The sequence below is a fragment of the Amblyraja radiata genome, chromosome 4, assembly GCF_010909765.2.
Source record: "Amblyraja radiata isolate CabotCenter1 chromosome 4, sAmbRad1.1.pri, whole genome shotgun sequence".
Lineage (NCBI taxonomy): Eukaryota > Metazoa > Chordata > Chondrichthyes > Rajiformes > Rajidae > Amblyraja > Amblyraja radiata.
In genome coordinates, this window is record NC_045959.1 from 69,761,224 (window position 1) to 69,783,813 (window position 22,590).

Below are 22,590 nucleotides of genomic sequence, written 5' to 3' on the forward strand. Positions count from 1 at the left end.
TTGCCCAGAATGCTAAATTAATTAAGTGAACTTCACGACATGCCACAGGAATGTGAATGAGACATTGTTTTTGTTGCATTCTGTAGGTTTACGATGCCTTTGTGATGCACATTCTTTTTGATATTAAATATATTCAGACACAGATACATATTACCTAAACATTTGCTTGTTCTCACAAGACGTGCTTTATCATCGCACTACCCTCAGTCCCTGTTCTAAAGAAGGGTCTTGACCCGAAACATCACCCATTCCTTCTCTCCAGAGATGCTGCCTGTCCCACTGAGTTACTCTAGCTTTTTGTGTCTATCTTGGGTTGAAACCAACATCTGCAGTTCCTCATACACAGTCCGTTACATGTTCAATTCGTGGTTTCAAAGATGCACGGATTTAAATACATAAGATATTATTATGTCTATTGTTTTCCACATAGTCTAGTGTACGAGGCTATATGGCAGATGTTGGCTGTGACTGATCAATTATCTTGCTCTGTGCTCCATCATATCAAAGTATCTTCTCATTTATATTCAGCTCTTCTTTTATTAAACTGGAAATTAATTTCAATATTCATTTTTATTTAATACAGCAGAATGTCTATGCATTGAGGGATAAAATATGCAAACAATCTTACATAAACTGCAATATTTATTAATTATGCATGCCCTGTTGTTTGTGATAGCTTAATTAAGTGTGCACTGATTAGGCTGATGTTTTTCCCATTTTGCAGGCCGGCATTGCTCTCTGTGCTGCAGCACATGGATTTCAGGATTGCGGCTGAGGAGGTGAGTTCACTTCCAGCTTTCAGTGGAGCAATTTATCATTGTAATGCATTTCGCAATTTATTCTGAGCGTTGCTACTGGTGATTATGCACAGACTTGTTTTCTTGGGAGTTGAGTAAAGTGACAGCCCTCATCACTGAACTTAAGCAAATACCACCCACAAAGATGTAGCATGCAACATCTGAGCCATGACCTCATCTTCCCAGTGATGGCAATTGCAGTTGTAGTTTGAAGAGGCATCTGGTATTCAGCCAAAAGTGAAACCATCAAATTGGGTGAACGGCCAAATTCTTTGAACAATCTCTCAGGTAACAAGTTTGGAAATAAAAAGCACAATTTACAACTCTTTCTAAACATCTTAGAATCATAGAGTGATACTGTGTGGAAAGAGGCCCTTCGGCCCAACTTGCCCACACTGGCCAATATGTCCCAGCTATGTACATCTAACTGTTTCTTAAATGTTGGGATAGTCCCAGCCTCAACTTTCAATCAGATAGTTTTATTCAGCACATTTGACTACTCTGATATTTTTTTTTCCTGGAATATTAATGTACTCAGAAGACTATAGGATAAGTGAAATAAAACAAGTGTTATAGTATATTGTATAGTATATCCAGATTTCCATTATATTTTGTGCAAAGTACTGCTTCTAGACATTTTGCAGAATGTTTTCTCCATTTACCCTCGTGATCAAATCCTTTAATCATTTAAAGCGTCTTATTTGGATCTGCCATTAATATTACATACCGAACAATGAATATTTGTGGTAAAAATAAGATATCTCTATATTGATATGCAGATTATGAAATCCACTGACCCTGAATTTGTAAACAGTATCTGAGTTTCCAGAGTATAGCAGGTGCCCATATTCCAAAAATAACTTGAAGATATCTTCTTAATGGGAGGATTATCTCAATGCAGGGATGTGGATCATGTGCAGGTAAAAGAGATTAGACTAACTTAGCGTCATGTTCAGCATGGACCTTAAGGGCTGAGGAGCTTGCTCCTGTGCTATGTTCTATCTTCTGGAAACTGCTGGAGAATCTTGGATAGGAATAGGGTGGCATAGCGGTAGAGTTGCTGCCTTTTAACACCAGAGTCCTAGGTTCAATCCTGACTACTGGTGCTGTCTGTACGGAGTTTGTATGTTCTCCCTGTGACTGCGTGGATTTTCTCTGGGGCTCTGGTTTCCTGAATACTCCAAAGTCATGCAGGCTTGTAGGTTAATTGCCTTCGCTAAAAATTATAAATTGATCCTAATGTGTAGGATAGTGCTAATGTACGTGTGATTGCTGGTCAGTGCGGACTCAGTGAGCACAATCTAAAGTCTAAAGATTGCCTTTTCACCAAGTGACACTATACATTGGTGGTGGGAAACAAGAGTGGCTTGCAAAATGAATGATTAATTTTGACTTAATCTTACCAAATTCAGGAATATTTCAGAGAATGAATGTTTCTGAGACAATGTGAAACATTCAAAACTATTTTTTTAAACTCCTAAACAAATAAAGATGAAGTTAAAATGGTTAAAGATTAAGTTAAAACACTTAAATAACTCAAAAGTTAAAAAAATTGAGCACTTTTAATCAACTGTAAATATTTGAATTTTTGTACATTTAAAACGAAAAGCACTCATAACTGACTCTCACAGCCATTCTTTTTCACATGATCAGTTGTGCCTTCTCTTAACTAGCACATCATTCTCTTGTGAATCTGGACTGTGAGTGCAAGGCACATTGGTCCAATTGCCTTTTCTTTGCTGAACTTATTGAGGACTACTGGTGGAGGACTGTGGACTACCCATGCCTTGTGTGTTCCATAATCATGTATCCATTACAAGTGAGGCACAGTGACACAGCTGGTAGAGCCACTGCCTCACAGCGCCAGAGACCTCAGTTCGATCCTGACCTCGGGCGCTGTCTGTGTCGAGTTTGCACATTCTTCCAGTGACAACGCGGTCTTCCTCCGGGTCCTCTGGTTTCCTCCCACATCCCAAATTCGTGCAGGATTGTAAGCTAATTAGCTTCTGTAAATTGCTAATTTGTAAAGTGTGCAGAGTGAATGAAAAAGTGGGATATCATAGAGCTAGTGTGAATGGTCGGCGTGGTCTCGGTGGGCCAAAGGGCCTGTTTTCATGCTGTATCTCTAAATTAAACTAGACTAAATCTTGAAATCAGAGATGGTTATCAATTGTAACATTTTCATTTTTGCTGAAATTTCCCTGCAGAAAATGATTACGTTTACAACAAAACATCTTTCATAATTAGTCTCACATCAACCAGAGGTCACCGAGGTTGACAGTGACACCAAAATGATAGAGAATACATAATCTCTCAAGAAACCCAGACAGAATGTATCACAACTGCTGAAGTTCTTAAAAATATGAATTCCTCACCAGCCTGATCTTAATCTGGCAGAAAGCCAAATTGAAATAAAAAAGCTTATAATGTGATACATCTAATATGTCCATGGTACAAAATGTTATTAGATTTATACAAAAGAATCATATGAAAATTAGAAATATTTACTGCAGAATTGATTATGTTACACAAATTGCCTGCGGTTGTCTCAGTTATTACTGTGGCTGGAAAATTGCATTTTGTCCCATTTTCCTAGGCAAGGCTCTTTAATGCACCCTGTCAAGAATATTATCTTTGCCCATGTCTCTTAATTTTATTCAAAGAATTACATCTCATATCATTATCTTATTTCTGCATCTTATATCAGTATACATATGCATCTGACATGTATTCCAATATATTTTGACGGTAGTAATTTCAATTCTGATCAGGAAAACAGGAAATGTATTTGGTTCTTTTCCCTTGCTCTGCTTTATCCTGCTTTAAAACACCAAGAAGGCAGCGAAATTGTTTTTATAAAGCAGTATGCTGCTTGTTTATAAATTATTTGGAAGCTTTTGTGGCAAAGTTGTGTAGTTTTACACAAGGTGAATTTTAACTATCAGAAAGCAATCTTCTCCTTCATTGAAGTTGCACTAATTCAAAAATTGAACTTTTTTTGCAAAGAAGCAGATCCATATAAATGTTTTATATGCAATTGTTGCATTAAATAGTTATGTGTTGCCAATGGTTTGACTGCTACACATTCAAACCCCACCCCACACCAAAAAAAATGGAATTTAAGAAATTTACTGTACTCTGTTTATCAGCAAATAACTAAGTAGCACTGATTTAAAAAGTGATTTTAAATAGATCTATTTAAAAGCATTGTGCTTATCTGAAAATGTAATTCTCCTTTACAATGCGCAGTCTGGATATTGAACTGAATGACTAGAAATACGGGGAAAGACAGAAACAATCAGGTGGTTAATTTAGTCATAGGGTACATTTGTAAGATTGGCCTCCTAGTTCAAGGTCATGTTGGGTGCATCTGCTGGATGTAAACTACAATTAAGCACAATTTACTGAAATATATGCCACACGTAAATGTAACAGATTAATTAGACATTGCATTTCAGTTCTGGTTTAAATATTTAAGTGATCCATTATACAAATTAAAATTACATTTCATATAATTGCAAGTAAGAAAAAAATAATGTTTTGAAATAGGGCAATATTTTTGTCACTGTGATATAGGTTAATTTTTCTGTTTAATTTACTGCAGCTTCTTCTTTTCCAGACCTGAATAAATACTTTAATTGCCACTCTACTGGTTAAGTGACTGAAGCACCACTTCAATGATCCAAAGGGGTTTTATTGTCCCAGTTGATCAGTTTTTTGTGCTGAGGGTAGTAGATTGTTTTTAGATATACGCACTTGCAAAATGCCAGTCAGAAATAGAGCATGTTCAAACCCCAGTAGGAGTCTGCATCAAGCACTGCTCATACCATATAGAACAGTTAAGTACCAAATAAAGACTCTTAAAATCTGCCCCAGTCGTGGAAGGCATTTTCCTTTAATTCAAGGGTGTCCTACTGACAATAGACAATAGGTGCAGGAGTAGGCCATTCGGCCCTTTGGGCCAGCATCACCATTCAATGTGACCATGGCTGATCATCCCCAATCAGTACCCCGTTCCTGCCTTCTCCCCATATCCCCTCTCCGCTATTTTTAAGAGCCCTATCTAGCTCTCTCTTGAAAGCATCCAGAGAACCCGCCTCCACCGCCCTCTGAGGCAGAGAATTCCACAGACTCACCACTCTCTGTGAGAAAAAGTGTTTCCTTGTCTCCGATCTAAATGGCTTACTCCTTATTCTTAAACTGTGGCCACTTGTTCTGGACTCCCCCAACATCGGGAACATGTTTCCTGCCTCTAGCATGTCCAAACCCTTCACAATCTTATATGTTTCAATGAGATGCCCTCTCATCCTTCTAAACTCCAGCGTGTACAAGCCCAGCTGCTCCATTCTCTCAGCGTATGACAGTCCTGCCATCCCAGGAATTAACCATGTAAACATACGCTGCACTCCCTCAATAGCAAGAATGTCCTTCCTCAAATTAGGGGACCAAAACTGTACACAATACTCTAGGTGTGGTCACACTAGGGCTCTGTACAACTGCAGAAGGACGTCTTTGCTCCTATATTTGATTCCTCTTGTTATAAAGGCCAACATGCCATTCAGTTTCTTCACTGACTGCTGTACCTGCATGCCTACTTTCATAGACTGATGTACAAGGAACCCCAGATCCTGTTGTACTTCCCCTTTTCCCAACGTTATGCCATTTAGATAGTAATCTGCCTTCCTGTTTTTGCTACCAAAGTGGATAACCTCACATTTATCCGCATTAAACTTCATCGGCCATGCATCTTCCCACTCCCCCAACCTGTCCAAGTCACCCTGCACTCTCATAGCATCCTCCTCACAGTTCACACTGCCACCCAGCTTTGTGTCATGTGCAAATTTGCTAATGTTACTTTGATTCCCTTCATCCAAATCATTGATGTAAATTGTAAACAGCTGCGGTCCCAGCACCGAGCCTTGCGGTACCTGTCACTGCCTGCCATTCTGAAAGGGACCCGTTAATCCCTACTCTTTGTTTCCTGTCTGCCAACCACTTCTCTATCCATGTCAGCACTCTACCCCCAATACCATGTGCCCTAATTTTGCCCACTAATCTCCTATGTGGGACCTTATCAAATGCTTTCTGAAAGTCCAGGTACACTAAATCCACTGGCTCTCCCTTGTCTGTTTTCCTAGTTACATGTTCAAAAAATTCCAGAAGATTAGTCAAGCATGATTTGCCTATCGTAAATCCATGCTGAGTCACCGATCCTGTTACTGCTATCCAAATGTTCGGCTATCTCATCTTTTACAATTGTCTCCAGCATCTTCCCTACCACCGATGTCAGGCTAACTGGTCTATAATTCCCTGTTTTCTCTCTCCCGCCTTTCTTAAAAAGTGGGAGAGAGAAAACAGGGAATTATAGGCCAGTTAGCCTGACAAAGGGATCTTCATTCTACTTGGTAAATTGAATGGTTACCAATTGGTGTAAATTTAGGCTGTGGTCAATGATCATATTTCATGAGGAATAGTAGAATGAGGCCATTCGGCCCATCAAGTGTACTCCACCATTCAATCATGCCCGATCTATGTCTCCCTCCTAACCCCATTCTCATGCCTTCTCCCCATAACCTCTGACATCTGTACTAATCTAGAATCTATCTCTGCCTTAAAAATATCCACTGACTTGGCCTCCATAGCCTTCTGTGGCAAAGAATTCCACAATGTGGTCTCTTCCTCATTAGCACCTATTATAAGGCACCCCACCATAATTTAACTTGGAATCCAATATAACCAGTAGGAAAAGAAACCTAGTATTCAGTATCTGTTGGACTTGAACTCAGGAGGGGTTATAAACCAGCGTCTCTCACTCTGTGGCATTCAAATCCCAATGGAGATGAAATAAATGATAACCAGATAACAGTCCTAATTTCAAAAACAGACAACTTGTTCCATAGTTATACAGTGCTCTTTAAACAAACATAGTTCCATAACCATATTGTATTTATAAGATTTATTTGATTGAAAATAGCTATAGGATGGATTTTGTTAAGCTGGAAAGAGTGCAGAGAAGATTTATGAGGATGCTGCCAGGACCTGAGGGCCTGAGCTATAGGGAGAGTTTGGACAGGCTAAGGCTTTATTCCATGGAGAATAGGAGGCTGAGGGTTGATCTTATAATGGTGGATAAAATCATGAGGAAACTAGATATGGTGAATGCAGAGTCTCAAGCAGGGCAATCAAGAACCAGAGGACATTTGTTAAAGGTGAGGGGGGAAAGATTTAATACAAACCCAGAGGTTACATTTTTCATTCAGAAGTTCGTGGGTATATGGAACAGCACCAGAGACTTAGGTTTGATCTTGACCTCGACCTCGACCTCGAGTGCTGTCTCTGTGGAGTTTGTACCTTCTCCCTGTGACCGCGTGGGTTTCCTCTGGGTGCTCTAGATTCGTCCCACATCCCAAAGACGTGTGGGTTTGTAGGTTAATTGGCCTTTGTAAATTTGTCCCTAGTGTGTTGGGAGTGGATGAGAAAGTGGGACAATGTGGGACTAATGTGAACGGGTGATCAATGGGCAGCATGTACTCAATGGCCTGTTTTCATGCTGTATCTCTAAACTAAACTAAATTATAAGCTGCCAGAGGAGGTAATTAGGGCAGATATTACAACATTTAAACGACACTTGGACAGGTACATGGATAGGAAAGTATCCATGTATCCAATAGGGTAAGCAAGAGCAAATGAGTCTAGCTTGGACGAGGCATCTTGATCTTAATAGACAGAACATTTGTTTTGGGCACCTTAAAGTTGATTTGATTTTTTTGTCTGTGCTTCTAAGAAAAAAGTCACTGTACCATAATCCCTATCAGAAAGAAGTTCTCGGTTACATTGAATGGAATGTAATCTGTATTTTATGTATTAAAAATAAGAATTTTTTTTCAAAGCTAACATTACAAGATGGGGAGGGCTTGGGAGTGGGTGTAATTTTGTTTATTTTACTGATTCAGTCCCCATTTTTAAATCATACATTCTGTCTTTATTTAAGACCTTCTAATGTTATTATTATTTAGAACATTTTGCACCAGATTGGGAAAAAAACTTTGAATTGCTTACAAACAAACATTGAATTGCTTGCGAATAAATAGATTATTTTGTAAAGGTGGTTTGTTGAGCCAGAAAAAGATAAATGGAGGATCAACAGATAATACCACAATTGACACAAAAGTGCAGTGCATGACAACTCGTTTCATATCTTATTTCTGTTCTAAATCCATTTTAGGTCGATTTTTTATATGCAATAGATTAGAGGAGAAGGCTGTATTACAAAACATATGTTTGATGCTATGTAATATTATATTGTTCATTGCCAAGGCATTACATAACCTTGATGACAAATATCCATTTAAAAAATATATTAAAGTTTATACAAAAAATAGTTAATGCACTGTTCCCTTATCAGGCTTGTACCACTAAATGCACATTTAGTTGTCATATTTAGAAATTCATTTAAAAACATTTATTATTTGTTTGACAGAGTGCATATCAAAATATATTCATCATATACATTAACACTCTGATCTTGTTAGTGTGTATTTGTGTATATGTGTGTGTATATGTGTGTGTGTATGCACGGCAACAATGTCATTTTTACATATTCCGATTGACATTTTTCCCGTCGAGGCTGGGATCACCTTATCTGAACATTTCATGCTTTATTTCTCGACATTCTCATTACCGATTAAAATAAAAGACTTTGAAATTAAAACCACCTGGTTCAAATGATGACATCACAATGGCTCAGCTAGCAGTGCTGAGCCTCAGTGAGGATTGCATTCTATATTTGACATGTTATTCGCAATTAAAGCTTTAAAAATTCCAACGTTCACAAGATTTTTACATATTCTGATTCACAATTTCCCCCCTGGCAGAGATCACTTTCACTGAACATTTTATGCTTTATTTCTCGACTTATTACCGATTAAAGTTTAAAAACATCAAAATACCTTCAATTTCTAACCGACCAGCTTCAACTGATGACATCACAATGGCAGCTTCAACTGATTATGTCACAATGGATAGACTAGCAGGGGGAGGGTGAATTGCTATTGCAACATGCAGGGCAAGTGCAATTGGAATTTTTTTTTAAGATAAATTCTGAGGAAGGCAAGGGGATTGCTGGAATCTTACGTTCGGGAACAGCTTGAGTTGGAGGACTATGGGTAGGGAACAGGTGCGTTTGGGGAGCAGCCCAACAGGTCTGCACTTGGTCCAGTATAAAATGTTCACAGTTAATGCGATCCAAGCTTTAAACCACAATAGAAATCCAAACAAGACAGTACAACGTTATACTGTTAGTTTTAACTTCATACAAACAAATTAATTAATGCTACAAAACCAACATACTGAATGCTGAAACCTGAAATAAAAACAAAAAAGGCTGAAAGTGGACAGCAGATCAACCTGCACCCAAAGAGGGAGAAATCAGGTTAACTTTTCAATTTCTAATAAAAGATCATCAATCTTTAAGGTTAACTTTTTTCTCAACAGCTGCTATTTCCACCACTCTTTTAACTTTGGTATAACTGGTGCTTTTTTCACAAATATTCATCGAGTTAATCTGTTCTTAAACAATCTCGTGAAAATTACTGTCAGGCGTAAACAATAGCCATACTAAAATTCAGTACAAACATTCAAAGGCAAAGGTATGTTGCCCAAGATTGCACTGTGGAGCAATATTTTATTATCATTCCTTTGCTATCCTTATGTACCTCCAAGATTAACTCTCAGTAATGATTCTTCTGACTAGTGTAAATTGATTGGCATTTCCAGTCTATTTACAGAATAAAATAAGGAGTGAGACTGGCAAGTCTTGAACATTTTTGTTCAAGTAACTTTGTTAAGCAAAATATCAATCTCCCCAGATAACTCACACAGTTACTAATTATTAACTCAAGACTGGAATATAAAAAAATCTTTGAGGCAGAACAATTAAATCTCTTTCTCGGCAGCATTGTTTTGGCACAGTAATGTTGATCAGTGATGCTTTAGTTCAGTCTCATTCAAGAGCAGATTGTTGTGCCTTTCTTGTAAATCCTCTCCACTTTGTTGTTTTGTGCTTGGGTTTATTAATAATTAATCCAATCAATGTATATTTTAACCACTTTGATTAGCAAATTGGAACTGGAAACAAGATGAAATATAGTAGTAGGGAGATTAGGCTGACCATGCTGATAATAGTCCCCACACATAATTCAAAAAAGCACTATTATCTCTTCTGCACATAAATCTGGCTCTGATTGCAGCTGATCTCTGCTTTTATAAAAGAGCATGGCACAGTGGTATGGTGTGAAATGTCAACATGCACCAATATGGGGGGATCTTATAGAAACATATACAATTATAAAAGGACTGGCCAAGCTAGATGCAGGAAAAATGTTCCCAATATTGGGCGAGTCCAGAACCAGGGGCCACAGTCTTAGAATAAAGGGGAGGTCATTTAAGACTGAGGTGAGAAAAAACATTTTCACCCAGAGAGTTGTGAATTTATGGAATTCCCTGCCACAGAGGGCAGTGGAGGCCAAGTCACTGGATTGATTTAAGAGCTCTAGGGGCTAATGGAGTCAAGGGATATGGGGAGAAGGCAGGCACGGGGGGATGATCAGCCATGATCACAATGAATGGCGGTGCTGGCTCGAAGGGCCGAATGGCCTCCTCCTGCACCTATTTTCTGTTTCTATGTTTCTATGCAGAAAAAATCCTTTGCTCTGCTTATGTCTAAAACTATTTCTGTCAGTTTTCAGTAGTGCCATCAATCGTTCCTTTCAACTCATGTTTCTATGTTTCTAATAGGCATGCTGTATTAGGAGCTCCAAATCATTTTTTAGACCATCTTCATTAGAACGCAGTCAATGAGCTGTAGGTATGAACAGATGTCATGAGAGGTCAGGAGATCATCTATCTCTAGGATGTACGGGCTGGCAGATCAGGCTTATGTGCAATATAAATAAACTGATTGCTAAACCCAGAGATCAATGATGATGGTGGACCTCTTATAACATGTCTCTGGACCTTTCCTGGAGGACATAAACTGGGGAGCATTCACACCTGGGTCCTGCAGATAAGTCTTTTATGCTACAACTTCATCATGAACGGCATGGATGAGTTGATCAAGGGTTCATTTCTGTGATGTACAACTCTTTGACTCTCAACTCCATTTTCAGGCAAGGGTTTTTAGGGCAAGATGTTACATAGACCATTTAATCATAATCTTGCGCGGTTTGTAGAATCTGTTTGCCATTCTCAGAAATATGATCATTAACCAAGTTTCAACTCAATATGATACTGTAGCGGCACCAAACGTGGTCAGGAAAAGGTCAGATGCCAGGCAGGTTCAAACAGTAGTTTTTATTCAGGTGTAACATGTAAGTTTGGTCCACTAACATAATTGTCATTGCTGCTGTAGCTGAGCGAAGCTGTTGTCTCAAGCTTAGCTACCTGTTGACTGGGGAGATCTCAAGATGAGATAAGCTTATGTAGCATGACACTCCCCCTAGCCCATGACGTCATGTGCCAGCCTTCGTAGCTACTGACGAGGGTTCGACCATAAGTGGTCTATCAGCTGATGCCACAGGACCCCCCCCAGAACCGGAGGAAGGAATAGAATGGTCGAGGGTGGCTCCCGCATGTGGGTCGGGGACACCCCGGGTGTGGGTCGGGACGGTGGGGCCCGCGGGCACTGTCGACACTCCAGCTGTGGGCCATCCCGGCTATATGCCGAGGGGTGTGAGGAGACCGATGCAAAAGCCACCGGACGGATGAGACACAGTCGCATCTCCTCGACCAGCTAGGTGATCACGTCCTGAGAAATACGGCCCCCAGCAACGGCTGGGAGACGTCGGCAACATTGCAAATAAAGAAGAAAAAACGAAATAAAAATAAATAAACTGATTGCTAAACCCGGCGTGGTGATACAGTGTAAACAAAGTGAAAAGAAACAAAACAAACTACAGTGAGCAATCACTTGCAAATTGGTAGGTAAGTTCAAATTGTCCAGTGTCCATGGTGCAGGATGGGAAGCTGTGCTGGAAAGCTAGAGGTTGCAATGACAGCCTCCGACCAGAATGTGGCGCTTTTGCAGGTGTTCGGGCTGCAGAGACGGCATCCGGCCAGAAGATGACGCTGTGGACAGCGGTCAGGCTGCAGTGATGGCAGATAATCTGAGGGTGGCGCTGTTGCCGGTGGTCAGGCTGCAGCGATGGCATCCGGCCGGAAGGTGGCCCTGTGGACGGCGGTCAGGGAAGGTCGAGCTTCTCTTCCGGCCGGCCACGGCGGCGGCCATTTTTGTAGTTGGGCGGCCGCTTGTTCCAGTAGGCCGCGGCGACCATTTTGCCAGCCGGCTGAAGCGGCCTTAACTAGCAATTGAAGACCCCGCTGCTTGGCCGGACAGGCAGCCAGCGCCCAGGGATCTTCGGGGTCTGCAACGGTGAGGAGCAGAAGAGTGTCTTCGGGCAGTCGCCCCAGGTAAGCCCGCCTTATCGGATGGCTAGGCCCTGGGCAGCGGGGTAATGGGCGGGCCCACTCTCTCCCCGCTCCCGGGGCCGTTGGCCGTGCGTCGGTGATGCTGGGGGCAGGAGGCTGCTACACTCGTAGCTCCTGCAGTAGCTGGTGGGGCAGCGGCGGCTGGTGGAAGAGCGACGGCTGGTGGGGAAGCGATGGCATCCGCAGCTTCTCAGCTCCGGTGAGCAGCAGCTGGTGGGGAAGCGGCGGCAGCCATAACCTCTCTGCTCTGGTGGTCGGCTCCGGGCAGGTCATGTGGGAGAGCTTGGCAGCCGTCACACAAGACCTGGACTGCGCCCCTTGACCCGGGCGGCCTGCAGCATACCTTAGGGTAGGGCCGGGTTGGCGGCAGCGTCGTCCTGCAGGGCTGGGCAGTCGTCTGCAGACATCAGGTCTCCCGAGGCTGTGTGCGTCTGAAGAAATCCAAATTCAATTCGGATAGTCGGAGTCACCAATGTAGCGGCACCAAACGTGGTCAGGAAAAGGCCAGACGTCAGGCAGGTTCAAACGGTAGTTTTTATTCAGTTGTTACATGTAAGTTTACATGTAAATTATGTTGCACGTATCATAATTGTCATTACTGCTGTAGCTGAGCGAGGGTGTTGTCTCGAGCTCAGCTACCTGTTGACTGGGGAGATCTTAAGGTGAGATAAGCTTATGTAGCAGGACACTCCCCCTTGCCCATGATGTCACGTGCCAGCCTCAGCAGCAACTGACGAGTTTTCGACCATAAGTGGTCTGTGTATCAGCTGACGCCACAATATCAACTAATTCCATTCATTTTTCTCCACCTGATCCATCTTGCCAAATTCTTCTCACTGGCGTCCCTTCTATTTATTTGTTCGACAATAACGGGATAATTTTTTTAATGATTGACCAACCCCCTAAAGTTTAGAATCATAGAATCAGACAACACAGACACAGGCCCTTCACCCCAACCGATCCATGCCGATCAAGAAGCACCAACTAAGCTTGTCCCATTTGCTCATGTTTGGCCCATATCCTTGAGGTTCTTGCCAAGATTCCTCAGGTATAAACATCAGTAATTTTGTTTTTATTATCTTCGGTTTATCGGAAACATTCCCTTATCTCTTGAAATTCTCAAGAATTATTCCAGGCGATTTGTCGATGCCAAAGGGCCTGTCCCACTGTACGAGCTAATTCAAGAGCTCTCCCAAGTTTAAAAAAAATCAAGCTCGTGGTAAGCACGTAGAATGTACGTAGCGGGTACGTCGGAGCTCGGGACGTCTCTTAGCGGCTCGTAACGCTAACCGCAGGTACTCGGGAAACGCGGTAAGCTCATGAAGACTCGTGAAGATTTTTCAACATGTTGAAAAATGTCCACGAGAGCCCCGAGTACCTTCGACTGTCTATTATCGTAATTCTCCGAGTTCGAATCAGGGGAAACTCGGGAGAATTCTTGAATTGGCTCGTATAGTGGGACAGCCCCTTTAGGCAAAAAAAATGTAACATCACTTCTACTAGCTCACTCTTCATAACGAGATTGCCTCATCTTCTGCTTTCATGCTCACTCATTCCATGTCACCTTATTATTATTTTAATAATTCAAAATTCGTCTTAGCAACATCTGTTATTTTGTCATTTTCTATTTTATACTTTTTCTGTTTATTCTTCAGAATTTCCTTGGCTTATTTTTAATTTTCTGCCATTTTCAGATTTTGATTTACTTCATAGTTTTGTGAACATAAGTATTCAAGTACTTCTGGAATGGCACAGTGATATAGCTAACAGAGATGTTGTCTCACAGTTGCAGTGATCCAGGTTTAAGACTGATCTCCAGCGCTGTCTGTATAGAGTGTATACATTCCTCTTATGACCATGTTTCATCAGGGTGCTCTAGTTTCCTTACACATCTCAAAAATGTGCAGGCTGGTGGGTTATTTGGCCACGGAAGATTGTTCCCAGTGAAAAGAGTGGCAGGATTGAGGGCTGCATTGATGGGAATGTGGGAAGAATAAAATAAGATTAGTGCGATATTAGTACAAATTAATGTCTGATGGTCAGTGTGGACTTAGTGGGTAAACAACCTATTTCTATGCTGCATGATTTTATGGAGCTACAATTCTCTTCCTTCAGTACTGCCCTGGGTGCTTAGCTATGGCTTTGCATTACTATTACTGCCCCCACAAGTTAATGTGGATCCAAATTTCATTATCTGCCATGTCACCACATTAATGTTGAGAAAATCTTGCATATTTCCATAAACTAGCATAGTGGTTATTGGTAGACAATAAGATTATAATTAGTGCTTTCCCTAGGCAGGCATCTGGGATGAGGTGGTGCTCATAAATGGGATAGTGCACAGTGCAAGTCTCAGTAATAGTTATGTGGTTTTCCTCAATTCAATTATAAAAGATACTGAGCCCAGGATCTATAAACATATTGTCATAGCAATCCACTGGCAACGCCTGCCAGTAACCATTGTCTGGGGTTAAGGTTTTACTAATCAGAATTATAAAGACCATCTGTCTTCAGTGTGATTGAAGGTGAACACAGGATAGTTGACAATGAGCTGGTCTCTTGGTGAAAAGATGGGCATTTGAACCCTTGTATCAAATCACATCAGGGGTCACAATTCTACTTGAAATATCTTATGTGGAAAACCCTTGACTGGTTGTCACTACATTTGAACATATTAAAAATAATCCTTAACATTTTGCGAAGAAAGGCATCATATTTTTCATCCAAAGTACAAAGACATTGAACGATTGATGTTTTATAATCTATCCTGTGGTATGTAGCTTGTGCTAATGCTAGAGAGAAAAATCATGTCCATTATACTTTGAAATCTGAGCTTTCTCAGAATATTAGTATTCCTTTCAATGAACAGAATCTCAAATTTGCTTTAAATCTAAAGTCTAAACTTTTCCTTTTTTTTTCAAGACAAAGACAGGAATTTGTTTGCTCCAAGATGGTTCTGAAGAGCCCTTTGAAGTGCGATTGCACTTAGCAAAGGACATTTTAACAATTCAGGAGCAAGACGTTATCAATGTGTCAAGCGAAGCCTTCTATTCCAGTGTAAGTAATAACCTTTCCTTTCAAAAATGTCAATAATTAATAATGTTGCTATTTAGAATGAATGGTGCCCACTTATTGTATCAGTTTGTTTATTTAACTGGATTTATTGCAAAATTCTTTTCAACCATGATGCATTTTAGGGATTCAGTTGATAATGTTCTTGTGCCTCCATGGCAACTTGAAGAATAAAACACAGCATGTGTTAACACAAGGGAACTACTAATCACACACAGCTTATTCATATGACATTGATGAATTTCTATATGAGTTTTACATTTCAAAAATGTATTTGTTGAAAGAGTCTGGTGATTCATTGAAGATTCGGCATAATTTTTCTTCCTGCCTGATCTTGGTTTTCAGTGCAATAAAATTCCTCCCCATACTGGATTCACAATCTTATTTTCCTGTTGAAGCTACCATTGAAATGTACCTGAAGGCAGAACAGAACTTTAGAGAGAGGAGACTGTATATTCCTGCTATGACTGGAATCAGGCGAATAACCTATATCATTATTTATGCCGGGAGATTTTGAGAGAAGCTGGATCAACATTTGGCATTTTTGTTTACCGATGTGCAGACTCCACACATGAATGATGGGGTCCAGAACACAAGCAAATATTGGTGACAAGAAGTGTGCCAGGCATTATCCTGATTAATATGTTTGCATATGTGCACTAAATGATCAGCAGCATCGTGCAGACGATGCAGATCATGAACGAATCATATATAATGCTGATTTGAAGCCAAAGCTAGAATTTCCTAACTGGACACTCTATCCCTCTGCCTTAGGTTGGTACATCTGAACATGTTGCTAAAACATATAAATAATTCTCCCCACTCTCCATAGATCAAGAGCCACCTGCATGCTTAATATTTTTACACATTTCCCATGCTTGTGAACGGAACACAAGCTGTAGAGGTACAGCTGTAGAGCTGTACCACAAACCTCTACAGGGAGTGGTTTGGCTGGCAAAGCAGATTTTGTTTTGTTCGCGTAAAAGCCCATACCAAAACATATAGCTTCCCGAGCTGAGTGATTTGGAAAGGCTTTCTCTCGGAGCTAAACGTAGGAGAATGAAGAGAGGTCTTGAAGAGTAGAACAAACAGCTGGAAATGCATGAGGGAGAAGTGCATTCATCAGAAGGCCATGTCTACTGTAGGTCTTTATGAACGTTCTCTTACCACATGTGAAGCCCAATTCATAGGATGCTTCAGTGAAGATGTTTTGACAGTAAAATAACAATTGTTGCAGACATAATCACAGCCTTAGTCAGAAAATGTATATTAACTGTTGTGCAAGTGGCTACTTCGCGCTGCTGCAAAGAATAACTGGAAAAGGTCTGGCTATCAGCAATACATTGATGCATCAGGATTCTTACTGAGGCCCACTGTACTCAGTCCTCAGTGGCAAGATTGTCTCCTCTTGTTGGATACGTAGGTTTTGAATTGGTCCTCCATGTTGCTTGCCTTCCTGTATGAGCTTTCTGAAAGTCTTATCAAGGTACAGAAGTTGAAAGTGCCCATCACCAGACTCAGGAACAGCTTCTCCCCCTCTGTTATCCAGCTTCTGAACAATTCTTCCATAGCTAAGGTACTGTCCAATTTACCTCTACCCCATTGTGGACATTGGACTTTGTCTATGGAACAGATGCGCTTCAATACGCTACAAAACTGAGAACTATTTTCCGTGCATCTTTCCCTTTGATCTCTCTATTGTACTTGTTTGACCATTGTATTTATGTATGGAATATCTCATCTGTTTGGAGAGGATGCAAAACAAAGCTGTACCAACAGCTATGACAATACTAAATCTAAACCTTTTTGTTTAGTTTTGAGATAGAGCATGGAAACAAGTCATCTGAGTCATGCCGGCCATCAATCACTGGTTCACGCTAGTTCCATGTTATCCCACTTTTTCATTCACTCCTTACACATTAGTGGCTATTTTACAAAGGCCCATTAAACAACAAACCCACACATATTTGGAATGTGGGAGAAAACCGGGGCATCCAGAGGAAACCCATGTAAGCGCAGGGAGAGCATGCAAACTCCATTTCCAAGGAATAGGACTGGATATAGAAAAAGGTATACATTTCACTGTAGATAAAAAGGTCTGCTATCATTTCAATAGTTCATACATCATAGGAGCAGAATTAGGCCATTCGGCCCATCATGTCTACTCTGTCATTCAATCATGGCTGATCTATCTTTCCCTCTCAAGCCCTCTCCCTCTCCCTCTCCTGCCTTCTCCTCACAACCCCTGCCACCTGTACTAAGCAAGAACCAACCAATCTCCCATCTTAAAAGTAACCACTAACTTTGCCTCCACAGCCTTATGTGGCAATGAATTCCACAGATTCACCACCCTCTGACTAAATAAATTCCTCCTCATCTCCTTTCTGCAGTCACAGCGTGATAATCTGAATGAAAGGTCGACGAATGGCCTGAGATAGATTCAGTTTGGGCTTGAAGCCTCTTTTCCGCTAAATTTATAATTGTCACCCGCATTTTTCACTCACCAAATGAGCATAATGAAAAGTTCACTTTAACAATATTATCCCTGTCTCATCTTGAAAAAGCTTTGTGGCAATCGTCAGCTCAAACAGAAATTTGTTCACTTGTCTTATGGTAGAGGTGAACTTATTAGTAAAATCAATAGAATCACTGATTAAGCACATAAGATAAAGGGTAAGCGTCAGTGGAGATGCATCACTAATTGACACATAATAGATGTTTTGTCCAGCCAACCAGGTATAAAACATGTTACAACAGCTGGCACATTGGCCAAAATGAGATTGCAAATACAAATGAGTTTTGAACTGGAACTAATATTCTCCTTGTAACACAAAACCATTTTACGGCTAAGTGGTTCTGTAATATGTTGAGTTCCCAATGTTGAGGAGTCTGTCCTTTTCAATTTTCTGGGCTAATTCTATTGTATAGGAATGTCACCTAGAAGTCTACTTTCAGCACAGGATCTTTAATAGCTGTGGAGGTTCTTTGGTAACAAGTTGATTCCTCTAGAACCGGATTGGAACTTCCCTCTTCATCATTCCAGCTTCATTTACCTTGGAGCATATTTGGCCAATGTCCTCATTGGTTTTAGATGCAGCATTTCCATTCTGAACTAACACGTGGTTAGTTTTACAGTTCTATTTCCTGGTCAAAATACTGGCCTGAAATTTTGTGGGAACAGAAAACTGTACCGAATCACCACTCTCAACAACACCTTGGTCCTTGATATCAATTCTTACCTGATAAATGAGACCTTTTGTAGCGTACAGGCCAACAAACCAAACAAATAGCTTGAATGTTTATGAATGCCTCTGAGGTTCACCAACATTCCAAAGCTCCATAGAAAAAATAATCATCGTATTTAAAAAGTAAAAGAAAATGCAAAGTTACAGAACAAAGTTAAAGTTGATTAAAAGAGGTGTAAATTAGCATAATCATATCCCTCTCCTTTGCAACCTTTCCCTTCTGTTCAAAATAAATAGATTATTGGTTGGAAATTGCAGGAAACTGGCATTTCAGCTCTCGAATTTACCGAAGAAGTTCTTAGGATGTTGACATTTGCACCTGAATTTCAAGACTCAAGAGAGAGTCAATGGCCATATGTACCAGCAATGAATTTCTTACTTGCAGCAACTGAACAAAGCTGTAAACACAATGCACATAGATAATATATAAACAAAAACCCGATGGCCACAATCCTAGTGCAAAAGAACCCAAAGTGAAACAAAAGGCAGTCCATAGAAATTCATAATTGAGGTCACTGTGCAGTGTTGTTCAAGAACCTGATGGTTGTTGAGAAGAGGCTATTCTTAAACTTGGTGGTCATGGTTTTCAGACTCCTACAACTTCTTCCCCATGACAGTAGTGAAATAATACTCAATAGATTACATGTCAAAGCATGTGCAGTTGCTGTAATTTCCCAGGAGAATCTGGGCCGATGTTTGTCAAACTTTTTTTCTCAGGAAAGCAGTCACACTTCAAGAAATAATGAGATGCACAAATCTAAAATACATGACTACTTTCTTATTCTGAGTGTCATTCTCTTTTCTGACCTTTGTTTCCATGTTTGTTCTCCTCTTTGTTGAGAATTTGTTTGGTTACCTCAATTTGTTTTTACATTAGATTTGGTATCAGGTTTATGATCTTTTTACTTTTTGCCCCTTTTGATCAAATTATTCTGAGATGTAAGGGTAATTGGCTTTAAGAACACTCAGTTTCTTCACACTTGTAATTGCAGTCCTTGATTGTTTTGTTTCCACACTAGAGATATTCTTTCAAGTACACTGGTGCTGACAATCTTAACCAAAGTGTAAATATAATGTTCAGGAATATCACAAATCTGCCCTTTTTAAATGACAGCATGACCAAGTCTAAACTTGAAATTGTACCTTTGCAGATGATGGCGTGCGTACTCATTCAAACTTAGAAAATAGGTGCAGGAGGAGGCCATTTGGCTCTAAGAGCCTGCACCGTCATTCATTGTGATCATGGCTGATCATCCGCAATCAATAACCCGTGCCTGCTTTCTCCCCATACCTCTTGATTCTAGCCCCTAGAGCTCCATCTAACTCTCTTTTAAATTCATTCAGTGAATTGCCATAACTTAGCTGAACCCTGTAAGATAAGGCTTGATAACTTATTCAGGTATTTCATTTACAGATAAGTAAATATACAGAACGATCTGTGCAGACAATTCTCACCTGAATTTAATGAGAAGGTACATTACAACAGATGTAAAACCCTGATATATTAATTAACTCATTATAACTGGTTAAGCTAATAATTTCAAACTCACTCCATGCTTGAGATGGAAGGTTTACATTTTGAAGCCGAGATTCATTTTCAGACGAAGCTGATCACCTGACAATGTTCCTTTTGACCATTTGCTCTGCTCCAGTGAGAGGACTGGCACTTTGACTCCTTTGAGATTAGGCTTTGGTAATAGGCCTGTCCATAACACATGTTACTTTACCCACCGCTGAAGGGTATAAATTTAAAGAAAACATTGCCAATTTTCCTCAAAATGAATAGTATGCAATTTGGTAAAAAGGGTGCTAGGAATTATATATCATGCAAAAATATATCATCGGTTTCCAATTGTCTGCTCAAGGCACCCAGCTCTCTCTCATCAGCATTCATCCCACCTAACCTGCCACCAACCCTCACTAGATTGGCCTTCACTGACATTGAGTTCTGGTTAAGAAAATAATCTCCTCTGATTAAAAGCATAAAAGACTAAACAAACATATTGTTCTAAATATCCAACATAGATACTGTTCCTAGGTTCCCCAGCCACCATATATACTCAGCAGGACAGGCAGCATCTTTGGAGAAAAAGAATGGGTGATGTTTCATGTCGAGACCCTTCATTCTGTCATTAAATTGTCATTGTGTGAATGCCTTATCATTGGAAAGGAAGTGTGTACTGTTAATATACTGCATCTGTGACTGAGATGAGTCAATGAGAAGCCCTACTGCCACGATGGACATAAAATACCTCAAAAGATTGTTTGCCCTCAAAGTTTTATACTGTGTGACCATTGTTTAGGATTTACATTGATTTATGTAATTATAGTTCCTAACTATTATTGTCCTTCTACAGGAAAGAACTGTTACAATTAGAAGACAGGCGATTGGTGGATTTGGACTGAGCATAAAGGTACTCTAAAAAAAATTGTCATTACATATTTCAGAAACAATTTTAATTGCTATCAATTGTAATCAATATTTATTTTCTTTGCAAAAAAGCTGTTTCAGTTTCTCTCTGTTCATTGGAACATAGAACATAAAACAGTACAGCACAGGAACAGGCCCTTTGGCCCACAACGTCCTTGCTGAACGTGATGCTAAATTAATCTCTCCAGGAACAAAGAACTGCAGATGCTACCAGAGACAGGCACAAAGTGCTGGAGTAACTCAGCAGGTCAAGCAGCTTATCTGGATAGGTGACGTTTAGTTCAGACTGAAGAAGGGAGCCGACCCAAAACATCACCCATTCTTTTTCTCCATACATGTTGCCAGACCCGATGAGTTACTCCAGCACTTTGTGTCTATCTTTAAATTCATCTCTACTTGGATTTGAGCCGTATCCCTCCATTCCGTGCATATCTATGTACCTATCCAAAAGTCTCTTAAATGCCATTATTCAAAGAAACTAGTAGAGTTTTACTAACAAATAAAACCTCCCAGATACATGGCTTGCTCAATCCTAAAAGCAGGGGAGGGAATCTTCTTTCCAGAAAGGAAGCTAATTCTAAAAATAGCTTTGGGTGAGTGTATGAAGCCCATCATTGCTTAAGACCTTAACTCTTAATAATGGAAATTAGGGTTTTAATGCTTTTCTTGGGACCCATTTGCATTTTGTTTAAATAACTTTTTTTTGTAAGCTGCAGTGTCCTTGTTTTTTCTACAGAAATATTATTTGTTTAACTAGTTATGCACCACAACCCTATCTACCACTACACCACACTCTATCATATTGGTCAGCATTGGAGAGAGCCAACCTTTCTCAGGATTAAAAAACGCAATGTGTTCTGCCATGTGATCATAGGTTTCCCATCAGGGAGGATCAGATCTTAAAGTAGCTTTGAAATTTGGCTCTTAAAACAGATAGATAATCTACAATTCAGCTCTTTGCAAGTTAAAATGATTCCTACAGAGCTTGCAGAACAGGTTATCAAATGCATAATGCTAGTACTTATTACTACATGTTAAAAAATGTAATCTTTGAATCCAAATGATATCTTTAGTAATTCAAAGCAAAGTGAGTAGATTGGCACATGTTCAGGATTTCGAAGATTTTTAAGACCTCAGGGAGTTGTAACTGCTTGTGATGTTTAATGCAGCTTGAAACAGATGTAAGGATTTGCACATGACTCAATTAGCCTTCATCTTCCGTAAAGAGCAGAAATAACCATCTGGCATTCACCATTTTATACTGTGTGCCTGATGGCTATTTCTAGATCAGAAACAATGTTTTTCTAAAATAAGGAACTTGGTCCCCACTTTGAGTCAGTTGCTTACACAATTTTGCTTTATCTCAATAAAAGATTTGGGGAAACGAAGTGATGAGGTGGATGCAACTATGATAACTGACCAAATGGCAGTAAAAGTACCTTTCTATAGGAAATGCAAACATATAATAAATTATTTCCCATTGAAGAAAATATTTTCATGTTAATGCTACAATACAGGCAAGAGGAAAAGAGCAGCCCACTTTTGAACCGTTTAGTTTAGT

The 22,590-nt window shown here is 40.1% G+C and overlaps 1 protein-coding gene across 1 annotated transcript in view; it reads left to right on the plus strand.

The window, feature by feature from the left end:
- sntg1 (syntrophin gamma 1) overlaps positions 1–22,590 on the plus strand; it is a 487,473-nt gene that overhangs the window by 331,646 nt on the left and 133,237 nt on the right. The window contains exons 2-4 of the mRNA XM_033019712.1: positions 725–779; positions 15,204–15,338; positions 20,956–21,012. Of these exons, the coding sequence (XP_032875603.1) occupies positions 753–779; positions 15,204–15,338; positions 20,956–21,012 (219 nt within the window). The 5' untranslated portion in view covers positions 725–752. The remainder of the gene's footprint in view (positions 1–724; positions 780–15,203; positions 15,339–20,955; positions 21,013–22,590) is intronic.